General features: G+C 33.1%; 1 protein-coding gene across 4 annotated transcripts in view; it reads left to right on the top strand.

The window, feature by feature from the left end:
* LOC126974906 (integrin alpha-8) overlaps positions 1-17,864 on the top strand; it is a 164,321-nt gene that overhangs the window by 128,025 nt on the left and 18,432 nt on the right. For 2 of the 4 annotated variants that reach the window (XM_050822632.1, XM_050822633.1), the window contains 6 exons: positions 9,660-9,708; positions 10,872-10,928; positions 14,104-14,279; positions 14,624-14,830; positions 15,674-15,773; positions 16,618-16,852. In XM_050822632.1, coding sequence (XP_050678589.1) covers positions 9,660-9,708; positions 10,872-10,928; positions 14,104-14,279; positions 14,624-14,830; positions 15,674-15,773; positions 16,618-16,852 — 824 coding nt within the window. The remainder of the gene's footprint in view (positions 1-9,659; positions 9,709-10,871; positions 10,929-14,103; positions 14,280-14,623; positions 14,831-15,673; positions 15,774-16,617; positions 16,853-17,864) is intronic. The other 2 variants (XM_050822634.1, XM_050822635.1) reach the window with 1 other exon arrangement.

The following is a 17,864-nucleotide window of genomic DNA, read 5'->3' on the forward strand; positions in this document are numbered from 1 at the left end:
TATGATACCATGTATATAGGGTGCTGTTCCCACGAAGTCTGAATCTACTATCAACATGGGGCTCACTAGATGGTCGGGGATCAACTCCCTACTGTAACATCAATTTTGGGCTGTTGATTGAACTTATTTGAAATAAGTCACTTGAGATAATGAAAAACTCTGACCGAATCGTGCTTTGTTCTTAAAAAAATTGTCAACGGAGAGCTCTCTTATGCATTGGATTGACTTGGATCTAAATTGATGAGTTGTACATTATCTAAGCTCTTTAAAAAGGCATAAAAGGATTTATTTTCTCAAAATTGATTCATTCAGAATTCTTTTTGATGGCATTTCTAGACACTAACACCGCTCCGCAAACAAATGGCGCTCTGAGAGAGAAGAAGCGGCGCAAGAAACTCTCCCAGAATTTTTTTTGCGCTCTTTTTAATCAAATATAGTACTATATGAAATTTACATAAATGTACTGACAATGAACAGTCATAATATTTATTTCTTTAAAATATTCTTTGAGAGACTGTCTATAACCAAGCTGATATATAGCAGGAACTTTTTCATAACAAATACTATACCAATGTCAGCAGCATGAGTACATCATTTCTCTGCTGGTTACCTTCAAAAAAAGCGCGTACACCTTCCTTAAAGGCCGGCAACGCTCGTGTGATTCCTCTGGTGTTGCAAGAGATTGTGGGCGGCGGTGATCACTTAACAACAGGTGATACGTACGCTCGTTTGTAGTCCTCTTCTATAAAAAAAAAAGAGTCCAAAGTAAGCCCGCCCTTTACTAAATATAAAGGAGCCTATGTCCAGAAGAGATATGATTTATCGATATTAATAGCATATGCTAAGCGAATAAGTAATTGTTCCCTGTGAAGTGTGAACATATCTATTACAACATACCTGCAACTTGGTCTTGACTTGTTAGTTAGGTAGTTCAATGATATAACCCCATTTATGAGCGCTTAATATTGAAATAACAATGAATAGGTGCGAAATCCCAGTTAAAAACGTAATAAATATGATAGACTCTCTTACTTTAAAATAGTTATAAGTACGTAAAATGATATGTTTAGATTAAAAAAAGAATAAGTATCGTATTCCATTCGATATATATATTCATATGAAGACCTTAAAATCCTTATAAAGACCAGCTTTCATCAATTTTGATTGCTTATTATTAAATTACACAGGCTCTATAAGTAAGTGTTCCTAATAGAATCAATTTATTGAAAAGTTATCAGTCTCGTGTCAGAGTTTGGCGAGTCAACATGTCCTGAAGATGCCTCGTATACAGGCGAAACACGTGTCGAATTGTTTAAAGACAAATATTAACACTTAAGAAAACTTCAAACATTTGGATAATCATGGATTTCCGCAAAGTAACGGCTACTTCAATAAATTTTTTTTAAAGTTATGATAAAATGATAAAAATTTACTGGTTTTTGATTTCACCCAACTATGTATGTATGTGGATGCTAAGTTTGAACTGTTTAGGTCATCTGGAACTGGATAAGAGTTTTGATCTATAGGTCAGTCAGTGATAAAAATGACTATTTTTGGACGTCAATATCTAAACAACCGCTTGAGGTTTGCTTCTGAAAGGTGCACTTGTATAAATCGCAAGTTTTAATGTATGAGCCATAATTTGACATATTGTTTATGTGAAATAATAGTTTTTGAGTTCTAAGGAGATCAAAAGTGGCTCCATATAGTTCGTGTAATATAACATAACGTGCTGCTCGCCAGTTATTTTAGCTGTTAGCAATTTATACTTTTTTCCATATTTAGATTAAACAAATATAATTTAATTTAATGTTAGTGTGCTTAACCACGTACAGGATCAATCCCGAGATGAGTCCCAAGATTAAAAATATTACGCTGGAGCATGATAGTATCGTTTCTACGAACTGTATAATGTTGCACGTCGTGCTATCGATGTATGCAACTATTATATAGATGGAGCGTGGGATCTGAGAGCTGCAAAACTGTTCTATGTGTCGAATATACTAAAAATACTATTTATTTAAGATAATGATATTGACCCGTCACGCTGAGCTTTGTTACGCTTGTTCTTTAATTAAAATTATTCATTTCATAGTTATTTATCATAAACCAATTGTTTAAGTTTTAGAGTAGGATACATATGACGTAAAGTAGGATTTGCCACAGTTATTATTAAAAAAATATAATTATTATATATTATAGGTATTACAAATCTACAAAAATTTCAAATTGTTAAGCGAGGGTTAAATCACTTAAAATTACAAATGATTTTGATTTTATTAAATATTGCATTAAATATAACATCTTATAGCTCTTTACTTTTATCGATATTATCAAAGATTACGATTAATTAAGATTAATTAAGAACAAAATTATGAATTATTTTACTATTAGGTACGCTTATCAAGAATAGAAGAAAAATATATTTACAACGAAAATAATAAAAACAGATGAGTACAACTTAATCAACAATAGGATTTTCCAACATTTTTCTCTGGCTCGCCCCTGCTCTGTCTACATTATTCTTAGCCGAGCATAGCACAAAACTACCTGACTCAGTTCAGAGCGAAACGTGACACTTTTACATAATAATCGTGCTTTGTAGATTACTCTTCGTGGTCACTGTTGTTTTTGGCATGTAGCTGCAGAATTCTGAAGATATTAGATAATGTATGTAGTTTATGGAAATATAATAGTTTTATTTGAGAATGTCAGGATCTCACATACTTGCAGGAATCATTAATATTGATAATATACATTCGAATGCTGCCATTTGATTTGTTCAAGTTCAATAAAAACACTATAATATTTAAATGTCATTATTAATCAAATTGGGCTTAAATCCCAAAAATTATTAAATTTACAGAAAAAATCGAATGTTAATTTGAATCTATCAAATAACAGATTCCATAAAACTTCTATTAGATGACGAACATTTTTGGTTTTAACAGTTAAGGAGTACATAATAATAACTTAAAAATGGAGGTCTCACCTACAAGAATATTTTTGCCTTTAATGCCCTACCCTAACTACCCAAATTGCCCTAACGGGGGTTTTTCTTGTAATTGAGTATAATAAAATGAATGAAATATTCCTCTTTTTTTGTATTTTGGTTTGAAATAAATAATAACTTGCTAACATTGGTATTTTTAATTACATTAAAAAAAAATATATTGCATAGTTTCTTGTTTCCATTTTATCCCCTCCGTCACGGATTATTTTCAACGCTGCGTTAATAATTTAATTGAACAAAATGTATTAATAAAATATAGAATATCATTATAGTCTATCTTTAGGGAAGAAAGATGAGAGAAGATTATCAATATGTGTCATATTATTCAATTATGTGTCATTGTCGCTCTCGTTAATAATTTATATTTGTCTTTTCTGAAAATAAAATTTCAATATGCTTCAAATGTCTTTACTTAAATACTGATACTGAACTTGTCCGTAACCCAGTGTCCGGTGAACGGCTAGATCACTTGGCGTTGCGTAAAGACGTTGCTTCATTGTGTGTCTTTATAAAGGGGAGTGTTCTGAAGAGCTGTTTGATGTTTTACCTGATTCCTGCCGCCGAATTCCACCTCACGACTCGCTACAACTTAGGATATCATTCCCGCCATCTGAATGTGTAGCGTTCCGCCACAGCGCGGTTTTCAAGGAAATTTCTTCCAAGTACAACCAAACTTACAACAAAAGCGCGTACACCTTCCTTAAAGGCCGGCAACGCTCCTGTGATTCCTCTGGTGTTGCAAGAGATTGTGGGCGGCGCTGATCACTTAACAACAGGTGACCCGTACGCTCGTTTGTCCTCATATTCCATAAAAAAAAAAACTGTGGGATAAGGTTCCCTGAGTGGTGTTTCCAAGACGATACGACATGAGTACCGTACCTTCAAAAAAGCGAGGTAAATTTTTCGGCAGATAATTTTCTCAAAGGCCGGCAGCGCTCCTTTGCTTCCTCTTGTGTTCTACTTCTAAGAGAATGTGGTTGGCGGTGATCACTTAACATCAAGTGACCCGTACAATCGTTTGTCCTCCTCTTCCATAAAAAATAACTTTAAGTTTATAAACATGCAAATTACTGGTTATTAAAGAAAACACTTTAATTTTATGTAAGTTTCCTCTTAAATAAAACCAGTGCAAGTAATAAACTAATTATAGCAATAAAATAGCAAGAAACCTTGGTGGGCTAAGTGTATACTTTAGCCCCTACGTTATATTCTAAACGAGACCCGTTTGCTATTTTCCGAAGATGCAATACAGAATCCTGTCGCGACTTTCTACGACCGCCTTGAAATAATTTTATTTCTTCCTGCCTTTTTCTTATGCAAAACAAAATTCGCTGTCATCGCGACGTTTTAAACATTCTTTGTGGTACAAACATGGATTCGGAACGCAGCCGTAAACGGCCGCCATTTGCAGACAATGGCGTTGGCGGGAAAAGCGATACGCACGCCATTTCGAAATTGAATCGGCGACGTTCAGGGATTTGTCGGAATAATTGTTGTTTACATTTATTTATGGAGGCTAAAGTGGGGGAATGAATACGTCTTCAGCGAGGTTTAAAGTAAGAGATTTACGTTTTGGCGGGAACCAACATTGTACATACTTTAACTTATTTTGCATAAGTCGTGCAATTGTAAACTTTATTCCAGTCCTAAACCTATAAAATGACAATACCTCCTCGTTTCCCGCGAAAAGTCTTCACGCATTTCCAATTGTTATTCGCCTGAGAACATTTCTCCTAGAAAATTAGCATCGGTGCTACAGGCGCGTTATGAGATTCTAAATAGCTTCATTTTACGATTGTGTAATAGAATATAAGTACAATAATTATTATACAGGGTGCTTAAAGTAATTTCGTTATTTATTCGTTTTACGTGAGTTAGCATAGGTAATTTTCACTCAACTGGTTATTTATGATACTCGGGTACCTGCGTTGGTTGTTAAAACTATTAAAAATTCTCTGTGTGTTTGCTGGCTTTGAGATAATAAACGCGCCGAACGTATAGCTAATATTAATTATTTGTAAAATGTAGTATGTACATTAAACGCACGTGACTTCATACGCTTATGTAAATATTGCTTACCTATATATATTTTAAGTAAAATTGTGATAAATAAATTTAAGTAAACATATCATGCGAGCGACAAATACTATTCTATAAGAAACTCTTAAGGTCTGTATCATTTACATCTTCAAAAAAAAATATTAGAGTTGCCTTAAACTTTAATACATAAAAAAATAAAATTAATTTATAAATGCCTCTATAGTTTCAAGGAATTATTTAGCGATGAAAAATAACATTTTAAAGTAATTATTTGAGAGTGGTTATACCGGTCTAGAATCTTATGTTTATGGTTTTTTCTTAATGATATTAGAATTAGACCTTTATAATGTGTGTTAATGACGCAAGAATGTTTTAATTCAATATTGACAGTTAAATATTTGCATGCTTATTTTTTGGCGGATGGTGCTGTGGCACTCGCAATTTTAGGAACTGTAGTAGCCACGACACATACAAAAAAATAACATAAATAACAAATAATCGTAGGAAATTACCATTTGATATTAAACTTCAAATTTACTACTAGGTACTTAAGTCTGAACGCTATAAAAAAATCAAAGTGAACAAAAAAACCTAAGAAAAGAATCGTATATAAATATTGATATCAATACAAATGATTTAAGTTTTCTTTAGTGTTAATTTCGCCAATATTTGTCTTTAAAACAATTCGACACGTGTTTATCTCGTGCCACATTTTGGCGAGACAACACGTCCTGAGGATGCCTCGTGTAGAGGCCGAAACACGTGTCGAATTGTTTTAAAGACAAATATTGGCGGAATTAACACTAAAGAAAACTTAAATCATTTGTATAATTATGGATTTCCGCAAAGTAACGCCTAATTCAATAAATTTTATTGATATCAAACTTTTCTCAGATCCTCTCATCATAATGTTTTCTCTCTTTCCCTCTCGGGTGCAACCTATTCCTTTTCATTTCATGCCAGCCCTCTTAAGGAGCCAATTAGACGGACATAAACTCGAAAGCTGGAGCGATCTCAAGTGGAATGCGACAAATTGTAACACATGTTTATGTTATGTTATCTGTCGCTCACAACCACTACGACGTCCTGCGCTATCTAAATGTTTCTGAATCTATCTGTTTTATATTCCTTAAATGTTTTCGAACAATAAATTCAATTTGACCGATAACTGCTGTGAATTGACTTTAAAGCGTTAATAGAACACATTTTAGTATTCTATATTTAGCAACTGAGAATAAATTAAACTTTCGAATTTAAGAACAATAAAATTTGGGTAAGGGTCAATATAATTGATATTCTATTCGGTGCCGAGTCTGTAACAGAGATGGCGTGTTTTATATTGAAATACTAGCTGACCCGACAGACGTTGTTCTGTAAATAATAAATAAAATACTGTTTTTTATGTATTTGTCTTTTTTTCCTATTCCATAACATCAAGAACTATTTTGTAAAATATGCTCCCAGTTGTTATAATGTTATTGTTTCATAGGAGAACTGTCAAACCGTGCGTAAGTAAATTCTATCATAGAAAATATGTCCATACAAAACATATATTGGAAATAAAAATAATTATGGGTCCCAAATCGAAATAAAAACTATCCTATCTCTCAATTTGGACTAAACTGTACCTACTCGAAGAAGTAATCCCCATTAAAATCCGTTCATTAGTTTAGGAGTTCTCTGGAAACAAACATCAGGACACTAGATTTATACCTATGTATATATTAAGATAATTTATATTATGTACAAACAGGCATATATTTAAAGATTTCATAATTACACTTTTTTCACGTGATTTCAAATACGAATACTAATAATAGTATAATAAGCAAAGACGGATATAACGAAATTATAAACTCCTTTTAATCTTTTTTCAATTTAACGATAAATAATATTATGGGAAATTTTTCTTTTACATTGCTCTTTTCTCCCGTTTGGCTTTCAAACAGGGGACACTATTCTATTTTATTTTAGTTTTTAGAGTTTTTCTATTCTAGTTTCTTATTCATTTTTTAGGGTTCCCTACATAAAAACATGGGGAAATAGGATCACATTGTTATCCGTCCGTCTGTATGTCTGTCAAGACTCTTTATTTCGGGAACGCGTGGAGATATCGAGTTGAAATTGAAAATCAAACTTCTAAGTTCAATGTATTTTCAGTTGACATAGCTAATTAAAAACATAAGTATGAAATTTGGCAAGGATGAGCGTCTTATACTACAGGGAAAAGTCTGAAAAATATATATTGTGAAAATTAAATCAAATCAAATCAAAATCAATTTATGTAGCTAATGGAATAGACATTTATGTCAAAAGTTTTCTTTTCATTTTCCATCACTTCGAAAAAGGGATTAATGAGAAGAAGTCGCAAGAAACTTATTGCCACTCTTTTAAATCAATATTTACATTTAGGATATAAACAAGGAACGGGATTTAAAATTTTGAATCAAGTAACTATATCATGTGGGGCACAAGCTTGAACAGATTTTTAGTATTTTTACGATGTGTTTATATAAGTATACGTAGACACCTAATAATATGTACGGAACCCTCGGTAGATGACTCGCATTTGTCGTTTTTTTAATTAAATCAAATCAAATCAAATTTTTTATTGCAAGTCACATTATTACAAAAGGGTGAGTAGATTAAATAGGTAGACAATATGTGACGCCGTACAAGGGCACAGCAATGTTTTATATAAAATAAATAAGTTTTATACAAAATAGTATTTAACAGTAAGAATACTTAATAATAAGTAATATAATTATAATTAAACGAACTGCAGTTAAAAGTTAATGTTGCAAAAGAAATTCTGAATTTTTTTAACAAAAATTTTACGTAGTTCTATATTACGAAACCTCGCACTAACGTTCCATTTAATAAAACTCTAAAACCATAAAATTTAAATCACTTGTCTAATGTAAGACAGTTTTAAAAATAGACAAATTCCTTCAGGAAATTTCTATTGGGCGTTATACCAAAGAGCTTCGATATCTTAGATTAGATCGTAAAAATTATTATTATTAGTTATCTATATAAAGTCTGTTAAACAAACGGGTGCCGACTGAGTTATAAATATGGTCATCGGACCTTATAAGACGAGGGCTCGCGAGTGCCCGAGGGCCGCGGCCGGCGCCAACGAGTGACCATGTCAAAACACACATTAAATGCAAAAAATACAAAACATATCAATAAACGGAGACGTGGTAAGAGCGATTACGTTATTCTGGTGGCATTGCGAATCAGTCAAAGTTTAAGTGAAGCGTATAATGTACTCGTATCTTCTTATGTAACATCTTATCATTGGCAATATCAATTATTTTTATTATTGAAATCGGTGTCCTCCCGCCGCGACCCCGCTACCGCGTGCGACACAAGCACAACTCACCTATAACTTTTTTATGTAGCTACAAACCTACCTTGGCTGACATTGACTCCATTGACAATAATTGTAACTACATTATATTGTCGTATAATAATTTGATTGACTTTTAGGTAGTCTAATATTTTTCATTTAATTTTTCTGAGAACTAAAAATAAGTTATTATTAAGCTGTAGAAGGATACGCAATTATTTTTTTACTTTTTAGTGCATATTATAATATTTTTTAATAGTTTTTTTTTTAAAATCGGTTGGTTTTTGTGGTAATTTTTTTTTTATTGAATCTGAAGTACACTAACTAATTTTTCTGGATAATGTAAGTAGACTTACTAAACGTGCTGCTCGTGTGAGACAGCGCCGTTTAAGTGAAACAAACGAAGTGAGGGAGAAACGCCAATCTCAACAGAGGAAATCTACCTCAACGATAATTTCAAAAGAGACTCGCGAAGTGGGCAAAAATACACAAAACGCTTGCGTCATTTTGCAATGCAGAAACAAACATAGGCACAGTGCAATTTGATAATAGACAGTTCTGCCACAGATCTCACTCTTACTGTAAGCTGTTAAGGAGTTTCTATTGGTCACCATATTCAACTACGACAATTGCTTGACTATAACGACGTTACGGTAGTTGACTCTGATATCCGGATAGCATTTAAAAGATTCGGCCGAATATCGTTAATTTTCTTCTAACATTTGAAAAGTTGCCTTATTTGTCATGGATTCCATAATCAGAACCTAACCGAACTCTCATCAACCACCTTTGATGTATAACCACTCCAATAAAAAAAGAATCATCGAAATCGGTTGGCGTGATATTGAGTTATTCATCCATTTGTCGCGCACATCCTTAGTGCAAATTTTGGGCTTCATATAATGGTTTTCTCATGGATGCCGCTGTCAGAACTTGATGAAATTTAAATGGAACCACACGGGAAGTACCAGCTTCCAAATAATCAAAGTCGGTTTACCCAGTCGAAAGTTCTGTGGTAACAAACATAAAAAATACCGTCGAATTGAGAACATTCTCCTTTTTTGAAGTCGGTTAAAAATCAAGAGGTTTTTGCCAATTTGCTTAGTACCTACGTACTGTGAATAAGATTCTGTGGCATAAATAGTTAAATTTTTAAATAGCCATTGACTTTAATCGCGGTTCCCATTTAACACCAGTCTATTTTACAGTTATTATATTGTTACTTAGCTAGATATGTTTCTCTTATTACAGGATGGACAACGGCTCTTCATGGGAGCTCCTGGGAGCTTCTATTGGCAAGGTTAGTTCAAAGAGTCTAGGGATGTAAAGGAAATCTTTCAAATAATATTTATTTATATAAAATTGTGCAATGAAACATAAGCATTAGCGATCCGATTGTGACATAGAGACTGTAAATTATTGATAAAATAATAATAATTTGTTTGGTTATTGTTATCGGTGTATTTTCGCCTTGTTCCCTTAAGCTCTATTCACACTACGCTATAATATAATAGCATATATTATTTATAGCACAACAATATCGCGCACCATACATTAATATCCGGACGACCGAGCCTTGCTCGGATTGTTAAGAATGTACAAAACTTGAACAAATAAAAACTAATAGGACTTCTGGATTCGAACCGGGGTCTTTAAATAAGTAATATTTTAATATTTACTATTTACTTAACAACGCCATCTGCTGTTGTGTCGTTAAAGCAATTGGTGGTGCTCACAAAAAATAGTATTATTATTCGCCAATAGATGTCAGGAAGAGTCATATTTTTCAGTTGAGACTACTCAAACGCCTCCTTTTTGTTATTTTTCTTCCAAGTTTATGTTTAAGTTGATTATCGATAAAACACGAATAAAATGACATTTTCAAAAAAAAATATTCCTAGCTAGATCGATTTATCGCCCCCGAAACCCCCTATATACAAAATTTTATGAAAATCGTTGGAGCCGATTCCGAGATTCCAATTATATATATATACAAGAATTGCTCATTTAAAGATATAAGATTATGGACACGTTTACATTTCACAGTACGATAGTGTGCTGAGTTCATGCTGTGCTACATCGTGAGCCGCTCTCTTCCTCCTTCTTCCATCTTCAAAAAGTTTCAAATCACCAAGTTCTCCTCTGAACTATATATCATTTGATATCCATGCTCTGGCACTTTTCTTCTCTCGTAACATTAATGACAAGATAGTGTCAAATTTCGCTTTGTCATCATCGATCGATAAGCTTTCAAGACTATCCAGTATGCTTGCGGTTATATCGCGTAATGTGAATGCCGTGCTATATAGTAGGTATAGCATTAGGTCCTTATTTGCTATACTATTATATATCACAATAGTATAGCGTTGTATGAAAAGAGCTTTAGTCGTAAATCAAGAGCTTATGTTTCATTTCTGTTTGTGTAGTCTTAATTGTGATTCTGAATATTAATAAAATCCACAGGACGAACATTATCGATAGACAGTAACGCAAGGTTCAACTACTATATGCCGAAGGAAGGTAAACATCGTGTACTAGCCCTGACAATAACAGAATAACATAGCAACGGCTTACCAACGCATAATCCAATATAATAGCCCGGATCATTTCATATTTTATGACATTTTGAGTATTTTTTTTTTAATTTTTACCACGAGCTCATGTTTAAACAAGTTTCTACAAAATCTCTTGAATTTAATTTATTTTTCTAAACCTAGTAACGAAATACCAGTGGGAGACTCCTTTGCACAGGATGCCGGCTAGATTATGGGCACCACAACGGCGCCTATTTCTACTGTGAAGCAGTAATGTGTAAGCATTACTGTGTTTCGGTCTGAAGGGCGCCGTAGCTAGTGAAATTACTGGGCAAATGAGACTTAATATCTTATGTCTTAAGGTGACGAGCACAGTTGTAGTGCTACTCAGAATTTTTGGGTTTTTCAAGAATTCTGAGCAGCACTGCATTATAATGCGCAAGACGTATCAATGACCATCAGCTGAACGTCCTGCTCGTCTCGTCATTTATTTTCATATAAAAAAAAGAATAAGTAGTATACAGTTAGGTTCATTTGGTACCATCACCATATCATAAGTGTAACAGTAGCCTTAAAATTTAATTAATTTTGTTTTAGTATTTTTAGTTTTGAAAAAAATAAATTGAATAATGAACCCAGATAAACCCGTGAGGTTTTAGTGTGGTTCTTTATTGATACTAATGTTATGTATTTGTTCTGTATTTGTTCTGTATTGGCCAAAAAACTAAAAAAGTTTTTTTTTCTATTATAGTGATTTAACAATGCAATTATTTCAATAATTGCTTATAAAGACTTTCTTTAGGTACTTTATGAGGACTTCAATTTCAAGCGATTTTTTCGATTCTTGTTTAATGTCAATTTTAAAAGAATTTCATTGAATAATGAAATATTTTTCAGGATATAAAATTTTTAACTATAGTAATATACTCAAAATGTCATTTTTCATAAAGCAGTTGACTCCACATGCTCATGGAAAGAAGGAAAAGGCAGCTGTCATTAGCATTTATTTCATTACTTCTCTCGTCATCTGTACAGACCCTACAATACCTACCTAGATTAGATTTCGTCTACTTCCTGTTCTGTGATTTTGACGAACCATTTTAGTGCACGTTGAAATGTTCATAATTGTAATTCATATATTTCTTAAGTGCTAACTTGCCTGTAGTCTTTTTGTACAAAATAGATACTTAAAATAATATATTGAAATCAAAAATGGATTTCAAAGATCTTTATATAGTAATAAACTTCAAACTAATTTGTAGTTTAGTGAGACATTAACAGATTCTAGATGTCGTATTAAATTTTTGTTAAGTTTCAAAACTCTTTACCAACGACTTTAAGCAACATAGGATTTTAAATTAACTTAGTGAACGTCAAGATCTATCAGCCATTCGAGAAGATACGCCTCAAACTTGAGAAGAAAATTACCGGGCTTCTTTTTTTTATCAAATTGCATTGAATTTTAATTTATTCATTAAATAGCTTAGTGTAATCGCTCGATGCACAAGATGTGGTATCATTTATAGTATAATTTCCCGTGATACCTCATCTCATTGACATGATACACATATCAAATTGCCACCACATCTATTTCTGCCGTAAAATAAGGTTACACTAAATACTTTTACCTACTTTTAAATACTTTTGTATTCAGATTTTAAGTGTGTCGGTGTATGTTAAACGAATATATCTAATTTTTTTTTAATAAGGGCTAAGTGTATAAGAAATATAACTTGGAATATTTAGTTCTATCCAGTAGTTTTTCCGTGATGCGCGCTCAAATGATCTTTTATTTATATAGATAATGCCCTTTATCATCTTGTGTACGTACCATCTGCTGCTCCTTTTACTAAATATAATAATAAATAAAAACTGAGCATATATTGTTGATATTCAGGGCCGGATTAAAACTAAATGCCGCCCCTGGACACCGGAAAAAAATCCGCCCGATACTGGAATTTTACTTAAAGTAAATTTCTTTAATTCCACAAAATAGAAAAAAACGATTATTATTTTAAATCTCCAATTGATTAAATCTTTTTTATTATTAATTTTGACTAAACGTGCCAAAATTATAATTTACAAATAATGGATAAATTGAATTTCATTAACAATAAAACCAAAAATTATTAATTAACAGAATTAATTAATTATATTGAGCAATCTCGATAAGACTAAAAAATTTTTTCACTTTCAAAAATTTACCGCCCTGGGCACTTGCCCCAACTGCCCCTAGTGTAAATCCACCGCTATTGATATTGATGTATCTACATATGTATTTTCATATTTCGTACACAACGATGTACCAACGTCAGACGTGTATGAGTCCCTTAAATCATAATTTGAATACCTAGTTATGTTCATATTAATAGGGATAGGGATATTAATGAAAATTCTAATAGAAATATTTTAAAATATCGACAGACAGCTGCAACGAATTCTATGAAACGGTAACAATTCCCAATAAATAATTTATCAGGGTACTGGTAGTAGCGTTCTGTATCCATTTGCCGTTAAAAATGGGTTAAAGTGGTTTTATTAACGCTTCAAACACCCATTGCTTTGGTACTAATTGATCAGTCAGTAATGTACCTTCCCCATAGGCTTTTTAATTGGTCGCTATTTGGTCTTAACCCGTCTTTATTAAAATTGGTGATTTAATTTTTGAGGTGTGATTGATTCTAATCGGAATTCTTATATTTGCAATGAAATCACTCGTATTTAGAGTACTCTCATCTACAGCAAAGTTGTTATCATGCTGTATATCATCCTGTATAGTTTCAACAGAAAGCTATACTTTTGTTGCTATTTCATGAGCTTCTTACCAGAATTCATTGATTATTAATTTCTGTCATTATGTCTCGATTATTTCACAGAATGCTTAAAATTCATACTTTCCGAATACTTCAATTTAACATGAAGTTATTCGCACTGCTATTGTGTATTTTTTGTCGACTAACTTACACAAGATTATAAAAAAAATACTATATGTAGTCTTAAACGATTTATAGCTCGGTTATTCATAAAATGACTGTTTAAATTAAAAATACTTGCTTTGCCTAACAGAGATTAAAAGTAAAATTATTGCTTAGTCATACGAGTATTATGATGTGAATAATATTTATTGGTTCGACCTAGTATAATCTTTACTTATATTCTAGGGCAATTGAAATCGCAAACACTCAATGGTCGACCGGTCCTCATCTCGACGCCAGAAGCGAGTCCAAAATACGACGACTCTTACATGGGATACTCTGTGACTGTTGGTGACTTTGCTGGCCAGGGTATACAGGGAGTCGCTGTGGGTGTACCTCGGGGCTCAGAATTAAGAGGCTTGGTAAGAGTTGAACAAACACTTGCAAATTATAACTTACAAAAGTGTTTATATTTTATTTTACCAGTTTTAGTTTGCCAGCTAGAATATGGGTACCACAACGGCGCCTATTTTTGCCGTGAAGCAGTAATGTATAAGAACTACTGTGTTTCAGTCTGACGGGCGCCGCAGCTAGTGAAATTACTGGCCAAATAAAATTTTTGGGTTTTTCAAAAATCCTGAGTGGCACTGCATTGTAATTGGCAGGGCCTATCAATCACCATCAGGTGAAAGTCCTGCTTGGTCCCTTATTTTCATAAAAAAAATATAATTTTAGCCTCATAAATGTATATGCCTGTTGCTTCCAGGTGGTGCTATACACGTGGGAGTTACAAAACATTAAAAACATCAGCGGATCACAGATAGGAGCATACTTTGGCTACAGCTTGGCTAGCGGTGATATCGACGGTGATGGAGCTGATGATATCATTGTTGGTGCTCCGATGTTCACAAAGCCTAAGAGTGACGGATTCGAGCATGGAAGAATATATGTCGTCTATCAGGGGAAAAACAGAGTAAGTGGAAGGGAGTAACAAAACAGAGTTGAAATTATTACTCAAAGGCATATTTTCTCTTTTGTTTATTTGATAAGTAGTATCTTTCCATTTGGAAGCAGTTCGAAGTCATTCTAATGTTGAAAATAATAATAAATCCTTTCATTAAAAATCTGGCAAACATTTTATTGAAAAATTTCCTGAATAGTGGAGTTCTGTATATTATCCATAATTACATATTTTAGAGAAAATTAGGAAGTATCTATAATGCTACAAAATAACTTGGCATATTGCAGAAATTATGAGCTAATCGTAGCACTCCCTCTATTAAAAAATGATTATTTAATCATTAGTCAACATAAGTAAGGAAAAGACAGACTAAATAGACAGAGTCTTTATATACAATAGATGAAAGTCGAAATCTATCTAAATATTTTAATATTTAAATAGAACACTTTTTAAAGGATTAAAAAGCGTGTAATTGTAACTGTGATTTTAAATTCGCTTTTGCGTAAAACTTACATTTGTATTACATTTTAACTGACGCGACGTTTCGTGACCTTTTCAGAGCACCTTTTTGGGGCACTGCGGTTGACAGGAGTCGAGAGTATTTGTCATAGTTGTCATTATGTAGTTTAGCGCCATTCGTTACCTCGGAAAATTCATTGTCTGTTCGGTTAGCTAAAATAATAATGAAAATGTAATTTTTACGGGAAAAACTAATGTAAAAACACAGAACAATTACACGCGTCTTAATCCATTGAAAAGTGTTTTATTTAAATATGTAACACTCGCGGTAATCAAGGATAATACTTTATACAACAGTATGTATGTAACTATTTCACTTGTTTCATGTTTTCGCAGGCATTTACGAAGTATCATGCAAGAACCGGTGAAGTCTCACGGGGCAGGTTCGGCTTGTCAGTCACTTCCCTGGGTGACATCAACTACGATGGCTTTGGAGGTTTGTACAACTATTACTACACCAATATGGCTTCGACATAACTGGATAAGTAGTACTAAAGTATGTAATTTACAAGATTCGAGTTTTGCTACTGGTGGTGGTGAGGTCAAAATTCTAACTCTTCTATAGTTTATTTGAAGATTCTAGTTTTTCTACATCATAATTTATTTTCTTATTTAACTAAACTGTGTGTGCACTAAATATAGATGCCACGGTGTCCCAACATGTAAATGAAGTAACTATATAACCTACGACACTAGAACCTTCCACTTTTATAATAACTATTTCGTTATGACGGTGATGATAATCTGCCTTGTACAAACTATAATGGAAAATTAAAAAAACGAATGTTTTTCCATTGAAAATATCAAAATCATTACATAATACATTACTACTATAACTTATATATTAGAAATACTAATTCTTTCAAATTTGAAGATTCCTCCCAATTTTTCATGATTTTTAAAATCAGATAAAAGCATAAACAAATAAATTGAAATCTGTGTTTGAAGTCCGCCTAAGTGTTTTTTTTATGAAAATAAGCACGATGCCCATTACAATGCACTCCAGGATTTTTGAAAAAACCAAAAATTCTGAGCGGCAATACAATTGCGCTCGTCGCCTTGAGATATAAGATGCTAAGTATAATTGACCCAGTAATTTCACTAGATACGGCGCCCTTCAGATCGAAACACAATGATGTTTACACATTACTGCTTCACGGCAGAAATAGGCGTCGTTGTGGTACCCATAATCTAGCTGATAATCATCCTGTACAAAGGTGCCTCCCACTTCTTCTTAACTTCTTAACTTAACGTCTTACTTAAGTTTCGTTTTTCTCCAGACATTGCAGTGGGCGCCCCGTACGGTGGAGAAAACGGTCGAGGTGTGGTTTACATCTACCACGGCAGCGAGCTCGGTCTCGGAGAGAAGTACTCCCAAGCTATCACTGCGGAGGAGATCAGCCCTACACTCTCCACCTTCGGCTTCTCCTTATCTGGTGGAGTCGATCTTGATAACAACAACTACACTGATCTTGCTGTTGGTGCTTACAAGTCTGACAGTGTCGTCTTTCTCAAGTAAGTTCATGGACATCTATTGGCAAAATATCAGAACATGAAGACATCAGTTATTATGTCTTCTTCAAAAGAGCTCTCTTTTAAACTCAAACAAAAAAAGATCTAATTTTACATATTATCACAAGTACTTTACAAAAAAATTACATTTAAAATTTTGTAATTGGTTTAGTGGTTAACTTAAATACTGTTTTTTTTTTTAATAATTTTAATTTACATAACTCCAACTTTTTAAACTTACTAATTTCTTATATTTTTCTCTTTTTTTTTTAAATTCAATACACCTTTCCGATTTTCTCATGTTGTTAAGAAGCTTAAGTTTGTATTTATAGGCGATATTTTTTCTTCTTTATGTGCCGAGCCACTACTAGAGAGTGGTCCTCAGCTCAGCGTACTTCGTCCTGTCTTGTGTCAAGAAAGAGAAATCCTTCTTTATATCGATACTCGCCTACATTATAAGCATATTATCTTATTGAGCTGTTTTTACGTTAAGGTATACAGCGTGGTGCATCGAAACATTAATTGAACACACTGCTAGAACTAACTACTTAACCGTAACCATAAAAAAATAAATTTACAAATTAAAATTAATAATTATTGAAAGTTTTCAAACAAACAATTACATATTTAAAATACAAAAGGAGTTGTTACATTATAATATGATCTTGTACGCCGGGCACTAGAGAGATCAGCTTGGTATTGAATATAAATGATCCAAAATTCCACTATAATCGAGGAAACATTTGCAATGATTTAAATATGGCGTTAATGTGTATATCAATTGTCACTCTTAACAATTCATTGATTGAATTTGAACAGAATAAATATCAAACAAATTTTAATCATAACTTTTTTTTGGCGTAAATTGATGCTATAGCTAGTCAACGTATAAAGACAACGTGGAACAACTCCTTTGATCACTCTTACGTGGGCGCTACTCACCTAAGAGTTCTAATTGGCTACGTGCGGCGTGGGGGACAAGTAGGTGTCAGTGCCTACGCTAGCGCGCGGCTAC

This window comes from Leptidea sinapis, chromosome 34 (genome assembly GCF_905404315.1).
Source record: "Leptidea sinapis chromosome 34, ilLepSina1.1, whole genome shotgun sequence".
NCBI lineage: Eukaryota > Metazoa > Arthropoda > Insecta > Lepidoptera > Pieridae > Leptidea > Leptidea sinapis.